Source organism: Clupea harengus, chromosome 20, assembly GCF_900700415.2.
Source record: "Clupea harengus chromosome 20, Ch_v2.0.2, whole genome shotgun sequence".
NCBI lineage: Eukaryota > Metazoa > Chordata > Actinopteri > Clupeiformes > Clupeidae > Clupea > Clupea harengus.
The window spans coordinates 3,750,996-3,771,609 of record NC_045171.1 but is presented as its reverse complement, the minus strand read 5'-3'; the positions used below and the strand labels follow the sequence as shown (position 1 = coordinate 3,771,609).

Sequence of the window (20,614 nt, the reverse complement as noted above, 5' to 3'; positions counted from 1 at the left end):
TTCTGTACTGCTCACTGCTAATGTTGTCAAGTATTTTATGGAAAAATGCCCCTCATTTTTCTGGGTTAGAAAATCACTGACATTCTTCTGAGGAACATATTCTTCTGACACTCCGGAGCTTTTACATCTGCCTGCAGGGTTGTCTTTTCACACCCTGAAATTTTACAACTGCATGCTGACAAGGCACTATATTACATGGAGGGATTCTTAGTCATATCAATATCAAATGTCCAGACCACTATGATTATACAATAGACCAATAATTCTCTGTCTCAGTAAGCTCCATAATATTATATGGTGTTGTCCACTGGGCATAGTAATTTTCTTTATTTACAAAAAGAAGACCAGAGAGCTCTAAATACACAGTTGCACAGGGGGGACATCCAAACACCACCCTTGTGCAAACAGACTCCCCCTCTTAGAAGTAACTCTGGATTTACAACTGCAGGTGACTCTTCACCTCGCCCACAGTGTTCATCTGTCCACCATTTAAAGATATAAATGATGGTCTTGGGGGCAGACAACAAAGACATTCAGATCCCCACCTTCTCATGTGAGAGAGAGAGAGAGAGAGAGAGAGAGAGAGCTTAGTCCCCTCATCCCCAGGAGTCTTCACATGAAGCAAGGTGAGAACACCTTGATGACTGCCAGAGGAACACCTGCACTGTCTGACTGCACAGCAAAACAGACATGGCAGATCACAAACTTCAACACCTGCCCACAAGTTTAGGCTTCTTTCTCTCTCTCTCTCTCTCTCTCTCTCACTCTCTCTCACTCTCTCTCACTCTCTCAGACAATCAACCTTCCCCGCTCCCCGATAGGGTTTCTCTGAGAGGCCATGTCTGAGGGGGTGTTGAAAATAAGGGTGCATCCATTAAGTGCAAAAGGCGGAGCCTCTGAGTGGGCATGCATGAAGGATTTAAATGCCGGCTGCGAAGTGCTTCGGACCACCTGCAAGACTGCCAGACAAAGGCATCTGTTTCAGATCACACCCAAGAAATATAAGTCAAACAAAAGAACAACTTCTGGGCATCAGGTATCACAAAACGGGATTTCCAGTTGTGTCAAAAACATGACCTCCAAAACACAAGTGGCTCTGTAAAGGTTAAGTTCCACTGTATATCAAACTTTGCAACGCTGAAACAAACTCAGACCTCATGATGTGGTGTGATTTCCTACAGGTTGTACATTGATGAACAAACCACATAATTGTTTTAGGCACGTCTACTTTGGTGTGGAGTGTCTCTGTGTGTGTGTGTGTGTGTTTCGTGTGTGTGTGTGTGTGTGTGTGTGTGTGTGTGTGTGTGTGTGTGTGTGTGAGAGGGCTAATGTTCCTTCTTGTATATGGAACATAAAAAGGGTCTTTATGAGTCGTGTTTATTTATTAGAGGAAGCTAGAGCTGCTTGTGGTCAGTCAGCCCAAACCAAGTGAACATGGCCCGTTTGAAGGTGTTCATATGGAAGACAGGAAACCCCCTCTGTGTCATGTATAGTTAGGAGTTGGCAGCAGGTAAGCCCCACTGTCAGAAAAAAAAGCCCTGGCACGTCATCACAGAGACGTTCAGATCACAGACCATTGCGTCCACACGTCAACAATCAACAGGCTTTTTCTTTCACCCATTGATGAAACTGTTTAAAGATACATTTGTTGCTGGAGCGTGCTCATTTAGCGTAACGTTTCCAGAATAATACAAAAAAGAGTTACAGATGAGGGTATTGAAATCCCGCATTACTTGGTCCCAGGTCTTTATCTATTCAAGGTGACAATGCAGGTACTTTAAGCCTACTTCCCCCCTCTCCTGCATCCCTGCGTAAAGGGCCCAGTATTAGAGATGGGGACGGTGCAATCTGAACTGCATGGCCACTTGACAAACATGCGGAGAGGGAAGGCAGCTCATATCCGTAAGAGAGAATCTGTTGCAAGTGGTGTGGATGTGGCCTGAAGCAGCGTTGCCCTCATCTGTCAACCCAGAGGAGGTCCATGGGGTCGTAAAAGATCTAGAATTCAAAGGTTAAGTGCCTTCAGGAGAGCCTTGGTCACCTTTAGTTTAATCAAACAATAGTAGGGCCAGTATTTATCCAGAGTATAATTCTTAAACTGTCAACAAAGATTACTTAATCCTTATCGCTTTGACCCCACTTTTTAACAGGAGTGCCAAGTCACTAGTCTTCACTAAAGGTCAGTTTTTATTTCACCCTGATCTTGTCATTGCAGCAGTGTTACATGAGAAGGCTCTTCGGGGGAGCTTTGAAGTTGATATGCACGCGGTGGATACTTCGTCTTGGCATAACTGCCACCATAAAAAAGGAAAACATTCGTCTAGTTTGGCGAGTTTGTATGCTAACCAAATGAACAAAACAAAAACGAATAAAAGCTCAATCGTGGAGAAATGTGTGTTGAACACATTTTTCAAGCCGAAGTGTGAGAAAGGTCTGCTGTATTTTTAGCCCGGTGTAATGACCATCATTATTTCATGAGACGCTGGTTGGGGAGGGAAGTGGGGTGAAGGGAAGGGGAACCCCAAGGTCACGAGTGAGCTTAGGCACAACTATTAGCATATGGCCCTGGTTGATTATGACATATATCCATAGTAAGAATATTTATAAAGAGGAAAAGTATATGTTTTGTGATTTTATAACTATGATAATGCCTATGTTTAACACCATCATTAATTACACTCGTTTCTGGAGGCTACTTATTCTGATCAAACTCGTTTTAATGAAGTGGAGTTGGTCTATAGTTCTATTGTAGGAGTACAGTGGAATGTGGTCACAGACTGTTTGTATGAGAAGACAAATCCCTTTCAAATATGTTTAATTGCCCCACAGAATATGCACTGTGTTGCATGCCATATTTGGACTGGCAGCAAGACAAATGGTGGAAACCATAGCAGCGAGAGATATTATTCAGATCAATCAAAGAAAATCACAATGTGACTTACTCTAGACAATACAGTATTATAAGACCACGAACAAAGTATTTTCTTTGGTCAGATGAAAAGAATTGTTTGAGACACTATTTTGATACAATTCCTAATTGTTTGGTCTAGTTGTGTAGTTATGTGTAAAAATATATATTCTTCAATAAATAAATATTTCAAATAAATACATGTACTGAAAAAAAAATGCATAAATAAACCACACTGACATAACAGTCGACAATCCAGCCTCTATACTTTACATTTAGAAGTCTTCAAGAAGCAGGATACCTTCACAGTCCTCTACACAACGTCTCTTCAGCAATGCACTGTGGCACTCAGTCTTTATGTTATATTGGACACTGTCTCCCAGCTGTTCTTTGCTTCTCTGTTCGAGGAAACACAGCTAATGGGAAACACGTCACTGGAGAGTCCTTCTCTGCAGATCAGCGTTGGAATCCTATCACACACCTTTAGCCTCCTTCTCTCGCCCTCCTCTCCTCAGGTGGTGCAGGGCTTTATCTAGTGAGACCAACAGGCCCGAATGGCTCCCAGTGTGCAGGCAGAGAGTCTCGGACAGGTGACCCCAGCGAGCGGCCGGTGCAATCCAGCAGGAGCCCACTGACCATTCTTCTTTCATGTTAGCTGTCTTGGCCACGTTTTTGTGCCAGCGGTCTTCACTTCCATCCCTTGTCTCCAAAGACGAAATGGGAACCAGAGCGATTCTGCACCTCATCCGTTCCGGCTTTAATCGGAAACTCAGCTTTGTCCTACATTGTCCTTGTTAAGTACTGGCACTTTGTCAGGGTCCACTATCCTGGGCAGAAAGTGTGTGAACTTTTGGTGCCGCCTAGACTTAGTCCCATCTCGTGGTGTCCCATCCTTGTTCAGTGCCACAAAGTAGGCTGCCCCCTTCTCTCCATTGTGCTTGTACTTCAAGGAGGCATATGTGTTATACCAGTTCTCCTCGAAGGCTTCCTTGAAGATACACTCCTTGGTGAGTGCCGCCTAAGGATGAAAATAAATCATTGAAAGGGAATTAAAAAAATGAGGACCATTCTACTCATGAGTTCATTATATAAATCAATACATTCAAAAGAAACTTTAATATGGCATTCATATTCACATACATAACTATGACAGTACTCACAGAGCCAAAAAGTTCTCCTTTGTCATTCATCCCGAGATAGAGTCCAGTGTCCACTCCTTTGATGCTTATTAATCCAACTGCAAGGCTTATGAATTCCAAAATACCTGGAGAGGAACAAAACAACCAGGTTCTTCAGATGAAATCTAAACCCTACCCAGCTCTCTCAGTAAAGAGGAGTTTGTCTCAAGAGATATCTGAAGCATACAGATGTTTTTCCAGATGCAAATGTTTTAATAACTATGCACATCATACATCCATGATGAATTTGTTCCCTTTAGATATATGATAATTAAGTCCTATAACATAGTAATGCATTAGTAAGGTGCATTACAGGGCATACAAATGACATCATCATATCTGAAACAGTAAATATAAGGGGGATTACCAAATCGACTGTGGTCTTTTCTTGTGCCCTGGACGGTGCCATCTGGGAGTATTTCAAGGTTAAATCCAGTTCTGCAGTACAACTGCCGTCTGCGATGAATTCCTTTTAAATGGGCTAAGTCCGCCGTGGTGCTGCGCGAGAGTCTCTCCGCGGGCACTGAGTGATCGCTCAGAGGGCCAATACTGTCTCCAAGAGATGTTACGTGAAAGTGTGACCCGACATGGCCAAAAGCATCCATGGTTTGTAAAAGCGCTCCGACTTCTCCGATAGTTGCCATCACAAACAACCTACGCAGCAACATCAGGTGAAGTTTGGGGCTGAAATACAGAGAGAATGTCTCGTGCAAGATTGCTGCCGTTTATTGCATGATTTCAGCGATGTCCAGTACTTGGCACGGGCTGTTTAGACCACGCGTACAGTATAACTGACATTCACAACTGTCTCGTAAGACAGGAGGTTCTTAGGAAAGCGTTTACTCTGGTCTGCTCCAAAACGTCAGCTGATTTTGTGAAGGCATGCTTCTAGTTAGTTGCTTCTCTGCGCTCCTTATTCCTTTCGTTACGAGTATATTCTTCAGAATGTATCAAATAGTTATTCCCAGTATTTAACACTTGTGTATAAGTTTGTGAAGTAGAAACATATAAGACGCTCCACGACGTGCGCAATATTGGATATATCCTCAGTCTTCACAGAGCACAATAACACAGGTACCAGTGCGGCAGAATAATCACTGTGAATGCCTCACACACCGAATGCTTGAAACGTGAGGCAGGTGCATAATGCAAGCAATGGCTTACTGTGGGCGGTCCCGTAAATTTAAACCTTTCCTGTGTGAGATTTCCCCTAAGAATCTATGACACAGAGAGAGAGAGAGGGAGAGGGAGAGAGAGAGAGAGAGAGAAAGACATTCTCTGTGGTCTATAACCAGCAACATAGCCATGGGAACATAAGAGAACCAAACTGTTACATAGTGTAAATGTGTTATTTATTTCACTTTCTTTGGAAGAATTAGATGAGCTACAATTGCCGTTGATTATCAGTGGAGTTAACCAGCGCTCTATTCCCGCTTATGTAGTCGTTTGAAACTGACCTGAAGTCTACTTCTCGCGAGGTGTGAGCATAAATAACCTTAGTGCTGCGATGGCTACTTTGAGTAGACTCGGTCTTGTACTCAGGAACTGTGCAACTAATATCACCCACGTGTTCCAACGCTGTAAAAAGACGAAAACAGGTGTATTTGAAACGGGATTATGCTTTGTTCTTGGGGGCGCTGTAGCTTACTACTGTTATGACCATGCTGGACATGGCAGGACACTTTGTAGTGGCCAGGCTTTGGCTCCCCTGCTGCAAACAGTAGCTGCCAAAGAAAAGGTACGCCAACTGTGTGCATGCACGCTATGTCGAATCCTGCTGACAATAACCCTAATTAACTGTGTGTTGAAACACACCTGTGTTTTTATAGCAGTTGATTCTCACGTACCAATGTTTTCATGTGTTCATGTAGTTTTGTTATTTGGATCAGTTAGACATGGTTTCTCCGTGTTATAAATAACACCGGCTTCCTTTTGGTTGTATTTTCACGTAGGCCCACAACTTGAATATCTTTCGTCCTCAAAAATAAATGTGTTCTGTAGTCCAAAATGTCCCTCTGTGGTTCTCCATGTTGCGCAGTCATCGGTCCACGGCTGACGCCTCAGCACCTGTTACGCACGCATCAGGGTCTGGGCTGGACGATGGTGTTGATCATGCAGGGTCGGCCCGCGGCCAGCCAAGACGACGGTCAGGTGTCGGCTCAGCAGTGGCAAATATAGAAATATATTACCTCCATAGTCAAAACATGTCTCGTAGGTGGTATGAAAATTAAACTGGCAGTATGACAGATGAAGTTCGAGCGAGTTTACTAAATTAAAGAATCTCCACATTGAGCCGTAGAGCGATCTTTGAAAAACAAACAATCTCAACTAAACCGATTTTTCTTGTGGCCTCTCATGAGCACGAGCACATCATTATGAAATTCAAATGCATATAAAATGTATACATCCACTATTGGCTCATCATGATAGACTTACAGTATATTGTGATTTCCTCACAGCAAATAGATCAGTATGACTACAAAATCTGACAGGAAAATAAACAGGAAAACAACATTGATTATGGTCAATAAAAAAAAGAATCTGATTTTGTAAATAAAGTAATTGAAAAGGATGACACACTTGGTTTCTCAGTCTCTGCTGCATGTAAATGTACCATTTTTACCAATTTGATCAGGTCATCTTAATTCATTTCTGTTACTATTGAATTGTCTGACTAAATGAGAAGAGAACTGGGAAGACCTTTTTCTGTTGTGGTAGTTCCCCAGCCTGCTGCTCATTCTATTTTAGAGGGTGAGCAGCTGATGATATAAGGACCTTGGACCTTGAATTTTTTACATGCTTTTAAAAAAATGCTTGATATTTTGGATTATCCACAGGGTTTTCTGCAAAAGTATTTGGCTATTACTAGCACATGGGAATGTTCAACAGGCTATCATTCTATAAATACCATGTGATATCTAGTTGATTGTGTAACATAGACATAACATACAATACACTCATTTCTCTACTTTTACATGTTCCTAGGGAATGCAATTAGTCTATGAATTGGATACTTGCTGGCACCACTCAAAGAAGAAAGAAAACTAAGAGACACAGTCATAGTCCAGGGATAAGGCTTTTATGACAGATTTGTTGAATAATGATCTGTGGGTCGTGTTGAAACGCTTTCATCAGATTGTTGGACCACTAAACCATAGAATTGACGTGGTCTAGTTTGCAGCCTCGCTTACACTGTGTTCTCTTTTGTCTTGCCACTCTTATCTTGGAGGGGTGGGGGGGTGTAGGCCGGGGGGGAAGAATTGGACATAACCTTGACTTGTGGATTGAGATGGTGGAATTCAGGGCTGAGGTAACAGGACACGCTGGCTTGGCAGGGACGCTGACATTTGATCAGGGTAATAATTAGCCGGACCACACATTCCCAGGGTGTTTGCTTGGTGCCCAGTGGGCCTGGCACAGCGCCATGAAGCAGTGGCTGATAAATTAGCACCACACTTAGTGTATTGTCTGACATTTCTGTTTTTCATAGAAGGCCAGTGTGTCAGTCATCTTTGAAGGTGAATATTCGAGTGATAGTGTTTTATGTCAAATGGCAAAACATGAGACTATACTTATAGCTCAGATGGAGATGGGTATCATTTATCTTAATGAGTTTTACTTGGTAATTGTTAATATTTAGTGTTTATTAGCCATTTGCTCTAATAGATGTACATGTTTTCAAAGGATAGATATTGTAGAGAAGAAAACATACTGACTGAATTAGTGCTCATTTTTCTATTGGTTTAAACATTAGATAGCATTACATTACATACTCTGGTATCAGGAATAATTAGGAACATTCATTTCATGTTGACTGATTTATTGTATGAATTATTACTTTTTAAAAAACTACACCCTTGTGGTACTGCACTGATGATTATCGTTGGGAAGGGTTGTGTGCAGCAACAGGCTACCACGGGTACATTTTTGGACAGAACAGGCTACAGGCTACTGGTGTGATGATGGGTTTGAGTCCAAATCATGCCGGGAGCCCAAAGGACACACAGATAGCTGCATTGTTCAGATGTGGAGAAAAGAGAAAAGTGGGGTGGTTAGGGTGTCTTTGTCTTTACCATGTTTCAGTCACACTTATCAGTCAATAAGGTGTCAAATCAGTTCCTGCGCATACACTTACAGGATGAATACTACTTAGCAATAAGTCCACATTATATGTATTATAGTGATAATGTACAAATAAATAACTGACAAATAATGCTTTATGGAAACGCATCATGTAGGGATTAATTTGAAATAATGATATATTTCCTTCACTGTTTAGTATTAGCTATTGGCTTGTCAGAATGATGCTCACTGATTTTGGCCCTGTGTGTTCGTGTTGTAGCCGAAGAGAGTTGATGAGGATGAGGAAGAGGAGGAGCACATATCAGCCCGCGAGGAGAGGTTCCGCCTGTTCAGCTCGGTGGAGTGTGAGGGGCAGCTTTATATGACCCCCCTCAACTTCCTCGAGTCGGTCTCAACCGACCCCCCCAAGAGTAAGCAGCACCTGAGAGGCACACCACACCTGCAGAGTTTATGGGCTCTTCCAGACTAACACAAGCTTCGGTTTTATTCCCATGTTCCTATAGCTATTTTTTTTAGTTTTCAGTTAGAATAAAAAATTGTCTTTGCATCAAGTTGATTACATGACCTCAGTGAGGTGTTACGGTTAGTGTCAGTGACAACCACAGACACAGAGTTTTTTTGAAGCAAATTTCCCTGAAGAGCCAGTGCTCCATGATAGCCATAAAACTAGCAGCATACGGCCTCAGCCTGAGGACACACAACACAACAGGACTCGTCACCTTTAGTACACTATCTTTGACGAGTTTAAGAGAGGTGTTTCTCCTTCTACTGGGACACGTGTCACGACAAACACACTACAATTAAAGCTGAATATACGATACACTTTAGAGGAGTGTCCACTAAAACAGGTGTATTAAATAGATTACTGACATACCTGGTTCATTTTATTCTTACACCAAGTTTGTCTTCTAAGCGTGAGTGCGTATCCACCTTTGAGTTGGCATGAAGACTTGGATTTCCTGGAATGTCAAAAAGCACACTAATACAAAGTGCACTCACTGCACCTCCCCTCCCAGCACATTATTTTTAATGGGAAATGGTGTGACGAAATGGGATAATGGCATTTATGGTTTTATGCCGTGGCTGTAAAGTATGTAATGTTGTGTGCTCATAACTGTAGATGTTTGGAAAAGTCTGAACAAAGGCTGTTACACATAATTGAGGTCCATTATGTAAACAGTGACAAAATGGTTAAACCATTAACTTGTAGTGCATTTATTTGCGTACCTCTTTTTTTTGCACCGATATGTTCATTTCCAGGTTCTTTAAAGCAACACACTTGGTAATTAAACTGGTGCTAGGCATAGATTTGTGAAGAAACCCTTCTCTCTCTCTGCTCTGTTATTCTCTTCTCTTCTCTTCTCTTCTCTTCTCTTCTCTTCTCGGCTCTTCTCTTCTCTTCTCTTCTCTTCTCTTCTCTTCTCTTCTCACCCCATCATCCTGTTCTAGTGTTTCACTCACATCCTGGAGGCCCAAGCTCTGATTTGGAGCCTGTCTTAGCTTCTGATTGGAGGTAGAGGCTTATTGAAGAATTTGCTACAGAAGCCATATGTATACAAAAAGATCAGCTTTTTGAGCATCTCTCAAACGGAACAATTGCATAGGTTAAAAGGCATAGTTCAGTTAGTCCTCTAAAACATGTCTTTAGCATTCAACCACTACGAAGTAATGAAGGTCCCTGATAATAGAAACTGGCATTATGTCAAGTATATTCACAAATGGGATAGCTGAAAGAATAGTAGAGTTAAGAAACAAAATTATGAAATAGCAGAGAATCCATATTTACAATACATATAAATGCATACGTTTATATTCCCCATACTGGATCTTCATCTACCAACTAATAGTTATAGCAAAACAAGTGGTACATAAATCACATTGGTAATCGCAATCTTACTGACCCCACATTAACCTCCACAGCATTAGTCCAGCCACATAGGTTTCATTTATATCATGTACCTACAGAGATGAAGTCTTCATGTGATAAGAAATGTCAAGAATGAAAATAGAAACACGCACATTTGGTATCAGAGTCTAATGTGGCAGAAGAAGGGTCATTGTCCTCGTTATCATCACCCTGCTCAGATAGGGGCATCTGAAATACCAGGCCAATTACTTTACAACATCTTCTCCTCACGTCAGCCCCAGCTCTTCTTCCGCCACAGTGTTTACATGACATGGTTCCTGATTCTGTACAGCACTAAACAATGTTTTACCCTTCAGACTGTTTTGGTTTCTTGATGTCCCATGTACATAGATGGCAGATCACAGAACACGTCTGCTGTAACACTACCACTTGATAATACAACATCAAGTGTTTACGCTTGCAGTAAATGTTCCACATGTTTGAAATGAAAGTTGAATATCAATGATTATTTTATGACTGTATTTCACGTATCTTCGCCCCCCAGACAAGAAAAAGTGGAAATCCTTTTCAAGACAGGTGGGCTGCATCCAGCAGAGTTATCATGTATATTTCAAATATATCATAAAACATTTTTACAGCTCAGCCACATGGAATGCTTTAAAGCATTTTTTCTCTCGTTCTTAAGGAATTGGAACAGGTGCTGTCAGACACACCACCTGTTGGAAAGGGAACCTCCACACTTTTCAGAAACTTTCATGACAAAGGTAAGGGTCAACATTTTACTTAAACCCAGTATCCATTAAGCATTATAAACACATTCATAAAGGGTTATAAAGTATTCATAATGTCTTAGAATGATTGACACAAGTCTGTATAATTATTTATGCATAGTAATGACTGTATTCATAAAGCGTTACAATGTTATAGTATAAGCCCTTACAACTTGAAGTATCAAAATGTGTTTAATAAAGCTTCATGTAATAAATCACAATGTTTATTCACCAAAGGGAGCCATATGTGACTCTATACAAGCTTTCATCATAATAGTTGCGTAGTTGCGTAAAGTTAATACACTTTATGAGTGCCGTCATGTCTATTCATAAATGGTTATATATGTCAGCTATGCTATGACATAGATATTGCTATGATGCATTATAAATACTTCATAAAAATGTATGAATGTGTTTATGTTTTATGGATACTGGGTTTAAATGAAGTTACCGGAATTTCATAACTATCTTTCACTTTTATAACGATGTCAGTTTTTTAAAGTTAAATCAAACCTATACCACGATGGTATATTGATAATATTGGTATAAAATGTTCAGTGCTCAGCATTAAATTAACTAGATTAGGAAGATAGTACTGATTTTCTTATTCATAACAAATTCAATTGTTTGTGACAATTCACCACTAGGTCTGCAAGGTCATTGCTAAATGTCTTTATGTCAGACGCTGCATGTGGGACAGTGCCTCTGTTCAATCATTGTGATTGAATCGGGAAAAACAAGGACTCAAGATCAAGTTATAAATCTAATCTTATCTTTGGATCGATCTAGCCATGCTGTTACTTTGCTCTAGGGCAATCCCAGATACCATGTGCACTGACATAGCCTCAGGATGCCATGCGTGCATCTGAGTAATATTCATTTCTTACAGGAAGTATAGTCTGTCTTCTGTGTATGGCAATGCAGGAAATGACACTATCAAGTGGCATGAATACCTGGGGCAATTCAATAACGTAATCATGAGACACTTGTCATTTTGTGAAAAAATGGTGGTGAATAGTCCAGTGTATGTCAGCTGAAATTAGTGTACGTTGTAGAGCCAGTGTTTGGCTTTTATAGGTTGACTGTTATAAGCTGGACTTTAAGCAAAGAGTGATGGGAAAAGCTTTTCTTTTGAAGATGAGCAAACTCTTTGAACTGTTCAGTGTTGAGACTTGTCCATTTAGCAGACCTCCCGGAACCCTAACACGCGATGAACATATGTATTATAGTATTGGATTACAACTCTGTCAGGGTCAGTCCTTCACAAGCAGTCTCCCCTGAACTGTTTGTATATTTGTCTGAATATGTGCTTCAGCATCAGGATTTGAACGAGATCCATCTGTTGCCTTCAGAAAGGTTTATGGAATTAACGGAATCATGCTTCAGTCATACAACTGATGATATACCAAGGAACATTCAGCCAATATGCCTGATAACACAAATGTTGAACTTGACTATACCACAACAAATAACTTCATAACACCTTATTTGTAATACCACAATTTTAGGTATGTGATGGGCAAGCAGGTCATGTTTACCCATCTCCAAAAAGGTATTTCAGATGATGAACTACCACTTGCTATCCTACAACTGTCTTTGGATATCCAACATTTTGTTTTAGCATAATTAGCACAAAGGTGTCCACAGGTTTCCCTCTATGCCCTCTGTGGAGAGAGCACCATACCAGAGCCCTTTTCCCATAACACTCAGAGCAGTCACCCAGAACTATCTGAGCTCAAGTCACTATCATCTCCAGCAAACAATAGCTGGGGAATGCTTTCAGTGACAGCAAGACAGCTTGCCTAAGACTACCCAACCAGGCCTGACAGTTGTTCGTCGGCCTCCCTCTTCAAACAACAAAAAGAGCTGTAGGCCCCCAAAAGACAGGACCCAAACCCACATCATGCATCTTCAATCAGTGTCCGATCACTGAAGAATGTTTTACACCTAGCTAAACAAACACGAGAGGCAACTCAGGAGCTGGCAGCCGGCTTTAATTTTGTTTGGGTTTGCGTCCGCCTTGGTCACTCATGTTGTAAAGTTTCTTGTTTGTGTGAAGAGAACACCAAGCATGAATCAAGAGGCACCTTCTTAGATCTTATCAATACGGATGAAAGCATTATGTGCTTAGGGGTGTGGGCTGTTCCCTGAGATACCTGGTAATTTGATTCATTTCAAGGGGGTTTCTTTGGGGATGTGTAAACATTTTTAAGCCAGTTCTCCAAACCAAATATTGACGCATTGTGTTTTCTTTTCTTCAGGCATCATCACTTACACAGAGTATCTCTTTCTACTTTGCATTTTAACAAGTGAGTGCTTTTCATCAAAGCATCTTTTTATGTCCTGTTTATAGCCAACGTAGGTCTGAATTTATGAGATCGAGACTGCCTAAAGCATATATCTTTCCCCATTTTGTTCCGGTATCGAATTATAACAAATTACTGCTGAGATATAATTGTATAAAGATGTATGAAGTCTATTGCCTATTTGCTTGATCACTCATGCTATCTTAGTCATGTAATGGGTTTAAAGTCAATGATTTTTTACCATCAAACATGTTTCAACTTTACCTTTTCAGAACCTCTCTCTGGCTTCAAAATAGCCTTCAATATGTTTGATGCTGATGGAAATGAACTTGTGGACAAAAAAGAATTTTTGGTGGTAGGGGGCGTTCTCTACTTAAATCACTCTTAGTACATTATTCCATGAGTGGAATACTGGATATGGAGTATTAGATCTTCATGATGTGCTGTGTCACTCTTCCTTGCCAGCTTGAGGATATTTTCCGGAAGAAAACCGACAAAAAGGAAAGAAGTGAGGAATCCGAGAAGGCTGCACAGCTAGTAAGGCCGTTATATAATTGTTCCTCTCATCTTATATCAAATCCAGCTCACAGTGTTTTGTTGCTTGTCGCTCCCTTGTAATTGACCATAATATTTTCTTTTGATCACGTGTTTTCCATGATGTCTTCTGGCCTGATTACAATTAAACCCACGCCTAGATTTTACGTCTGCTTTTAAACACGTGTGTTTTATTTTTATCTATTTCATTTTTCATTTTTGGTGCGGTGTATTTATGTGAATGGCTAAATCAGAGGGGCATCAAGTAAGTACAGTCACAGTATTGTTAAATAAGTTGGCGTGATGGATATTTTTATCTAATGTTTGCACAGGCTACAAGACAAGGCATGTGGTTAAGTTGCATTTGACTCACTACTGAGAAGTCAGTGGTTGCTTTGCATGTCATAACAGGATATCATCCACCTCATTGTTGCATAGTGTTAGTATCTGAAACAGAGTCTGTAAAAGTGTATATACCTAGATCACATCACAATATGTACTAGCAATCTCAAAGTGCAAATATACCTGTATTGCAAATGTGTGTGTGTGTGTTTGTGTGTGTGTCGGTCTGTCTAAGTGTTACATTCGAGTGTAATCTAGAGATTACAGTGAGTGTGAGAGAGGATAGACTAGACTTAAGGGATGCCACAGGGTGTGACAATGACTACTATAATGTGCCAAGCATATTCTGAATCCCACCATTCCCCATTCTCCACATCATGTGAGTGAGCTGCACTTAGAGCCCCCCCCCCCCCCCCCCCCCCATGCCAGATAAGGTTGGCTGCTAACAGTGAAGGGAAGAGAGAGAGAGAGAGAGAGAGAGAGAGAGAGAGAGAGAGTCATCCTTTGCACTGAAAGAAAAAGCAGGCAGTGGGATTTGGGGAGAGTGTAAGAGCCACACCCTCATGCATGCCTGGTGTCCTGAACGGAGAGGGAGCACAATGTGGCTGTAATGCGACTGGCAGAGGGGCCTGAGACACATCCCCCATTGTGTGAGAGAGAGAGGCAGTAGGCCCCGAAAAGTGCAACAGATGATTTATGTTACTTGACTGCCGCTGAGGCACGGTTTCAGAAACATGCTTTTTTTTTTTTTTTTTTTTTTTTTTTAAAGGGCCCTCACCTGAAGAATGACAGAATTCCTCCAGGACCCCCATGTTTTATTTTTACAGTTACTTGAAAAGTGGTATTTGGGTTTGAGTTACCTTTTGTGACTGACCGGCTAAGGTGAACGGCCTGCCAGTCTGAGTGGAATAAGCTCGTCTTCAGTCAGAGAAGTGACTCTTTTTTTCTGTCCGAAAGCATGATGCCCCCCCCCCCCCCCTTTTCACTCAGAGTTAGGCTTTCTGGAAGATTCCCCCTTTACTTCTTAAAGGCATTTTAGTTAAGCATAGATAAAACAGACGTTCAGATATTTGTTCTAAATCCTACAGTGCATATACATCATGTATTGTTCTTTACATGGCAGTGATTAAATACAGTCATTAAAATACAGAGACAAAACAGGAATGTAGTTCCCCTTAATTAAGTGTAGTATCGAGCCATAAATCTTGTTTAGTGGAGCTCTAGGAAGTGCTGTGGGCTTTTGGCTCTTCCCACTCGGATGGATAAATAGAATAAAATGGTGCAGTCATCCTGTGCTAACTGCTGTTGCTTTTGAGTGTGGTGATGTTGGGACATGACAGTTTCCAAAATTAAGTTGGGTAAAAATATTCCGACATAAAAAAATGAACCATAAACACTGTCTGTTTTTTTTTGGGGTGTGGTTTAGAGAGTTGGCTGCATGCAAAGTTTTAGTGTTCACGAGGGCACAGTAGCGATACAAAGTTAACAGAAAGCTTTTTTTTCCCCTGTAAAATCCATTGTATCCAAATTGTATCATTTGTGCATGACAACAGTAAACTGAATAATATTCATTTATTTTAGTCTCCAACCATAATTAATGTAATGAGGCAATTGCTTTTATGGGTCTGTAATAGTGGAAAAGAGAGTCTGTGCATTGTTCAGACATGGCACAGCTATGCAGATAAACACTATTATCGCCCAGAGTTCGAGTATACACAAAAACAATCATTTTAGTGGCCAGGGCCATGCCACTTTTCTGACTTCTGGTGTCACAGCTCTTAAATACCTTCCTCTACTCCTCCCATTGGGGTTCCTCCTGTTCGTAGCCGTCAGCTTACTCCACATCCAGTCTAGCATTGATCTGCACTTTTGCTACCCGTGGCTGAAAAAAATCAGTCTTTGTGCACAACACTGTCTGCATTGGCCTGGAGCTTAATAAGCTGTATTTTCAGGGGAGCCTGTACCCAAGTAAAACATGCATGTTCCTCTCACTCCCCCTCATACCTCTCTTAATCCCGGATTGTGATTTCCTGGCACACGCAGCTGGCTTGTCCTCTCCGCATTCCATGCCACAAAGGCGAGGGCTACGCGACTCATCTTGAGGAGGCCTTTCATGTCCTCGTGTCTCACAGTTCGGTAGTTATCATTCTTGGAATGTTTCATCATTCCTTGGACTGACTGTCCGTGTTGATTGTTTTTTTTTTTTTTCTTCCTCCTGTCGTCAACAACACTGAGCTCAACAATTCATAACAGGCTTCCTTGACTCCTTAAAAAACGGTCTCCATGAAGGTTGGCAAGCAGTGAAGAAAATTCTGGTAGTCGTTCCTTTATGTACATTGCAAACCACACTGAGAAAATACCTTTCCTCCTGCTATTGTATTAGCTTGAGTTGGTCTCTGTTTAGAAACGATAAGGTTTTAACCAGGTAAAAATGTCTTGCGGTGTGTTTTTACATTCACTGTAGGTGTATAAAAACATGACAGCCACGTGTGCCCAGTCAGATATATTAAAAGACATAAAAGAAGAAATTACTCAGCAGCTGTATATTGTGATTAAATTCCCCCCAAGAGTTCAAATGCACTTTTCCTAAAGTTAGCGTGTCATCCATCCATTGTAATAGTGGTTACTTACGTTTGGTGTAGACAGAGGCTGGGGCCTGGGAAACTACTGGGTCAAAGCGTACGCTGTCTTGCTTTAATGTAGCTGATTACACATTAACTTGTGAAGTTGTAAAAAAAAACATGAAATTTTATGGCCAACTTTTTATGGTTATGTGAAACAATATTGAGAACTGCCGTCAAAACAGAGATTTTACAACATTTCTTTAACACAAGGAGAGATCTCTTTGAAAAACAAGGAGTTGGGGACTGGATGAGGGGAAATGTTGTTGCTACATACGGCTTCTCTGGGTTTGTTCAATATTGAACGTTCATGTTGTTTTTAAAGGTTACGCGTGTGAGCTGTGAAAATGGATACTCGTTGCTGTATGTACGTCCAGTTTCCTTTAGGAAAATTTAAACAACATTTGATCAATTATTTGCACAGCTTGTGGAAGAGAAGATGACCAACACAACACTGCTGGTGCATTTCTTTGGAGAGGATGGAAAAGGCGAGCTACACTTTGATCATTTCTACAGGTAGGTTTGCCGCATTGCACAAGACTCCATTTGGGTTTGTTGAGGTCAAAGAGCCACTAACCTCAAGCTTTCAATTGCATTTGCAAGCTGACTTGTATCCCTGTGTCTGTATCTCTATAACCGTGAAAAGCTGAGTGATTGTTCTGGGATTCCCCGGGCTCGTGTTGGTTTCCCCTGTTGGTGCGGTGGTGCTGCTCATGTCATTCGCTCTCTCCGCAGCTTCATGGACAACCTGCAGACAGAGGTGCTTGAGATCGAGTTCCTCAGCCACTCCAAGGGCTTGCCCACCATCAGCGTGGAGGATTTCGCCCAGGTCCTCCTGCGCTACACCACCGTAGATAACGTCAGCAGCTACATGGAGAATGTGCAACAGAATTTTCCTGATGACAAGGTCATTTGCCTGCCTGTGTTTTTTGCCATTTACAGGTTGGCTCCCTCCATAGATAATATAGGCCTTGTGGTTTGGGGTTGATAGAGTATATAAATTGATACCCAGATATCTTACATGTGCTAGATGTGGGAGTGTAGGATGGGTGATAATATAATTTTTCTGTTCAGCATATTTTTTGTTGAGGATGTGCTGTTTCTCTTTGGTACTGCTAACATCTCTCAACATGTCTCACAGTGTGCCGCCAATTTCCACTTAGCAGAGTCGTGAAGCAGAATGTTTAGCAAGCAGAAGCAGTTTATTTTCTCATAAACACTTCATCCACACATTAGGGGGTCATAAACTTCTCAGTCTGTTAAGGGTTGTCAGTGAAACAGCATTGATAGTAAAGTGAGCAAAGACAATTTCACTGCTCTTCACCTCACAAACAAAGCAAAGCATCACATTTAACTCAGTACTTCATGTGGCGGAGAGCCGCTGCTAATTGTTTAGAGGTCATTGAGCCAAAGAAGAGTCTAGTACCTGGAAATGGATGAGTGCAACCCAATGGAGGCCCTGCTGGGATAATTTGCTGGCTATGTGATGTTTTGGGTACAGCTCTCCTGTTATTTTCTGTTTGGGCAAGTATCAGGTTAATGGTCTTTAAAAAAGCCAACAAACAGGTTGACCTCTTCCCAAGAAAGCTACAATCCTGAGGTGACGACAGCTCAATTTGTACATACCACGGGGGAGAGAGGAAAAAAAAGAGAAAAATCCAACAGAAATGTTCACAGCCTTTGACAAGTTATGTCTGAAGTCTTCAAGGTCCTATGGACTCTCAAGATTTCAAAACTTAAGCGTGGAAAAGATTATATGTTGTGTCAAAGAGCCAGCATTATCTGGGTGTAGACATCTTTTGGGGAAGTCATCTTTTATGTAGTGCTGGTATGACTGATTGCTCCCCTCAGCTTAGCTGTCAACACCACGCATGGAGGTGGAGTGGATGCTGAGACCTTTACTCAACTCATTTGAACACAGAGACACCCCTCCCCACAGATCTCAGATCTGCTGTATTTTCATTGACTTCTTCAGCTCAGTATCTCTTTGGGATCTAATTAGTTATTATTTAGTATTTATACTACTATTTATTTCTGCATTTCTTGCAGGGAATTGTCTTTGAAGAGTTCAGATCTTTCTTCCAATTTCTCAACAATTTGGAGGATTTTGTACTTGCCATGCAGATGTTCAACTTTGCCAGTCGTTCAGTGGGGCAAGGTACTGTCTACGTTTCTCTGTGTCTCTGGCTTCATACGAATAATGCACAACTGAATGTTATCTTCTAATCAAAAGAGTGACTTGTCTAACGCCAAATAATGTGTCGCAGATGAGTTCTCCCGAGCCGTGTACGTGGCTACAGGCTTGAAGCTCAGCAAGCACCTGGTGAACACAGTATTCAAAATCTTTGATGTTGACCACGATGAAAAGCTGAGCTACAAGGAGTTCATTGGCATCATGAAGGACCGACGGCAGAGAGGTTCTTTGGTAAGGAGCTTAGCGGTTCAGTCACCAGTAGAGAGTGTCTGGTTCAACCCTCCTCTTCTTCGACTGGCCTGGCTGCTGTAATCAACCTCTCATATCCAACACCCAATAATCACTGGGCCTCAGTCTTGGTCAGGTTGATGGTGGTCTACATGATGCAAGTATCTGTTTTGATTATGGACAGCAGGCCTGTGGAAAACAATCAGATATACTGAATGTCAGTGTAGTCTTTTTTGCCATATATTTAAATCTATATATTTTTAAAGCAAATTATCACCAAGAATTGTTCAAAATCTCAAGGACTTGTTTTTTTTCCTTTTCTTGAGGACTTTTGCTGCTCTCTAGTGGTCAGTATGAGGGGCACATGTCGAGTATTTATTAAAACACACAGTGTCAATCAAACTATTCTATCAACCATACAATCAGATAAAATGTTGTGGCTACAAACAAATAAGGTAAAAGTTTGATTAATTTTTATCTCCATGTTGTTTCTGCAACAGCGCAACAGAGCTTATCGCCGATTCACATCATTCAAGTCATGTTTGAGGAAGGAGCTCTCCAACAAATAGGTAAATAAAATAAACAAATGACATTAAGATTCAGAGCTTGAAATTATTAAAGGCATTCCACAATTTGCTGATTTTAAGATTTGGAGCTTTAACATTTTTGCATGCAAATTCTTGCCACTATAAACTTTTCATTACTCATTTTTTTTGTAAAAACCCACCAGTTAAGATATCATAATGTCATTAAAACATTTAAGATAGATACATCTTTCAGGTTTATGGTGACATCTTATTGATTATCCTGCCTGTTTGGTTACCCAAACCGAATTCCATGTTCTAGAATGCTGTTGAGGCCCATACCCTCCCTCAGCATTGAATTACACTGTAATATTAACGAACAATCCAGCGATACCAGACACCAGCCTAACCCTGCACCTCACACCCGCATGGATCAGAGCTGTTTACAGCCACACACAGAAGTGGCATGTGAAAAAAAAAACACTATTGTGAGATGAAAAAGGCCACGCTAACATTTAGCTCATAGCCTAGTGGTGATGTGTTACTGATACACATGCTAGTTGAATGGTGAATTACATGTGGCTTCATAATGCCACGATTAAAATCATTACCATCTGGTGATACGCAATATGCAAACTTTGCGTTGTGTGTTTCTTCAGTTGGGAAGTGTCCAGTGCCCTGTGACTCCTGTGTCTGGGTTCTGCCTCTCTGCCTTGAGGAGGAGGTTCGATTGAAGGGAGGATCTCATGTTGAAGACTGTGAAGTGCATCTTGCAGTAATCTTAACTGCGCCATGTAACTGTTTCTGTCAGGCGTGTCAGCTGGAACCGACTGAATGGGCTTTCTGTGTAGGCAAGGGGTAAATGAACAGTGGAAGAGATAACAACACCATTTCTATTAAAGAAAATCAGTGTATGGTGGATGGTTCTTAACACATTAAGTTCTCATGTCACCAGTTAGAAGAGTAATCCCTTGAACGTGTTTTATTTCTAAATGGTCTTCAATGTAGCGTTTTGCATATTTGACTTTTTCATCAGGAGGACAGGTTAAAGTGTGTAAT

At 41.1% G+C, this 20,614-nt stretch overlaps 2 protein-coding genes across 2 annotated transcripts; one reads left to right on the top strand and one right to left on the bottom strand.

Moving 5' to 3' along the window:
• Positions 1-2,977: 2,977 nt before the first annotated feature.
• On the bottom strand, positions 2,978-5,460 carry fgf20b (fibroblast growth factor 20b). Its single transcript, XM_012841635.3, has 3 exons — positions 4,454-5,460; positions 4,069-4,172; positions 2,978-3,926 (listed from the first exon to the last, which is right to left on the bottom strand). The coding sequence occupies exons 1-3, from the start codon at positions 4,752-4,754 to the stop codon at positions 3,678-3,680; spliced, it is 654 nt and encodes a 217-aa protein (XP_012697089.2). The 5' UTR covers positions 4,755-5,460; the 3' UTR covers positions 2,978-3,677.
• Positions 5,461-5,493: 33 nt separating this feature from the next.
• Positions 5,494-20,344, top strand: micu3b (mitochondrial calcium uptake family, member 3b). The gene is made up of 13 exons (XM_012841624.3): positions 5,494-5,824; positions 8,429-8,579; positions 10,581-10,612; positions 10,722-10,800; positions 13,068-13,115; positions 13,385-13,467; positions 13,578-13,649; positions 17,034-17,125; positions 17,345-17,516; positions 18,659-18,767; positions 18,877-19,034; positions 19,532-19,600; positions 20,215-20,344. The coding sequence occupies exons 1-12, from the start codon at positions 5,594-5,596 to the stop codon at positions 19,598-19,600; spliced, it is 1,296 nt and encodes a 431-aa protein (XP_012697078.1). The 5' UTR covers positions 5,494-5,593; the 3' UTR covers positions 20,215-20,344.
• Positions 20,345-20,614: the final 270 nt, after the last annotated feature.

Bases quoted from the DNA above. Each gene is read 5' to 3' on its own strand.
- fgf20b (XM_012841635.3), bottom strand. From the start codon at position 4,754: ATGTTGCTGCGTAGGTTGTTTGTGATGGCAACTATCGGAGAAGTCGGA. The intron at 4,173-4,453 runs GTAATCCCCCTT...GTTCCTCTCCAG, and splicing joins AAAAGACCACAGTCGATTTG to GTATTTTGGAATTCATAAGC. The intron at 3,927-4,068 runs GTGAGTACTGTC...TTTCATCCTTAG, and splicing joins AAGGAGAACTTTTTGGCTCT to GCGGCACTCACCAAGGAGTG.
- micu3b (XM_012841624.3), top strand. From the start codon at position 5,594: ATGGCTACTTTGAGTAGACTCGGTCTTGTACTCAGGAACTGTGCAACT. The intron at 5,825-8,428 runs GTACGCCAACTG...TTCGTGTTGTAG, and splicing joins CAGTAGCTGCCAAAGAAAAG to CCGAAGAGAGTTGATGAGGA. The intron at 8,580-10,580 runs GTAAGCAGCACC...TTCGCCCCCCAG, and splicing joins CTCAACCGACCCCCCCAAGA to ACAAGAAAAAGTGGAAATCC.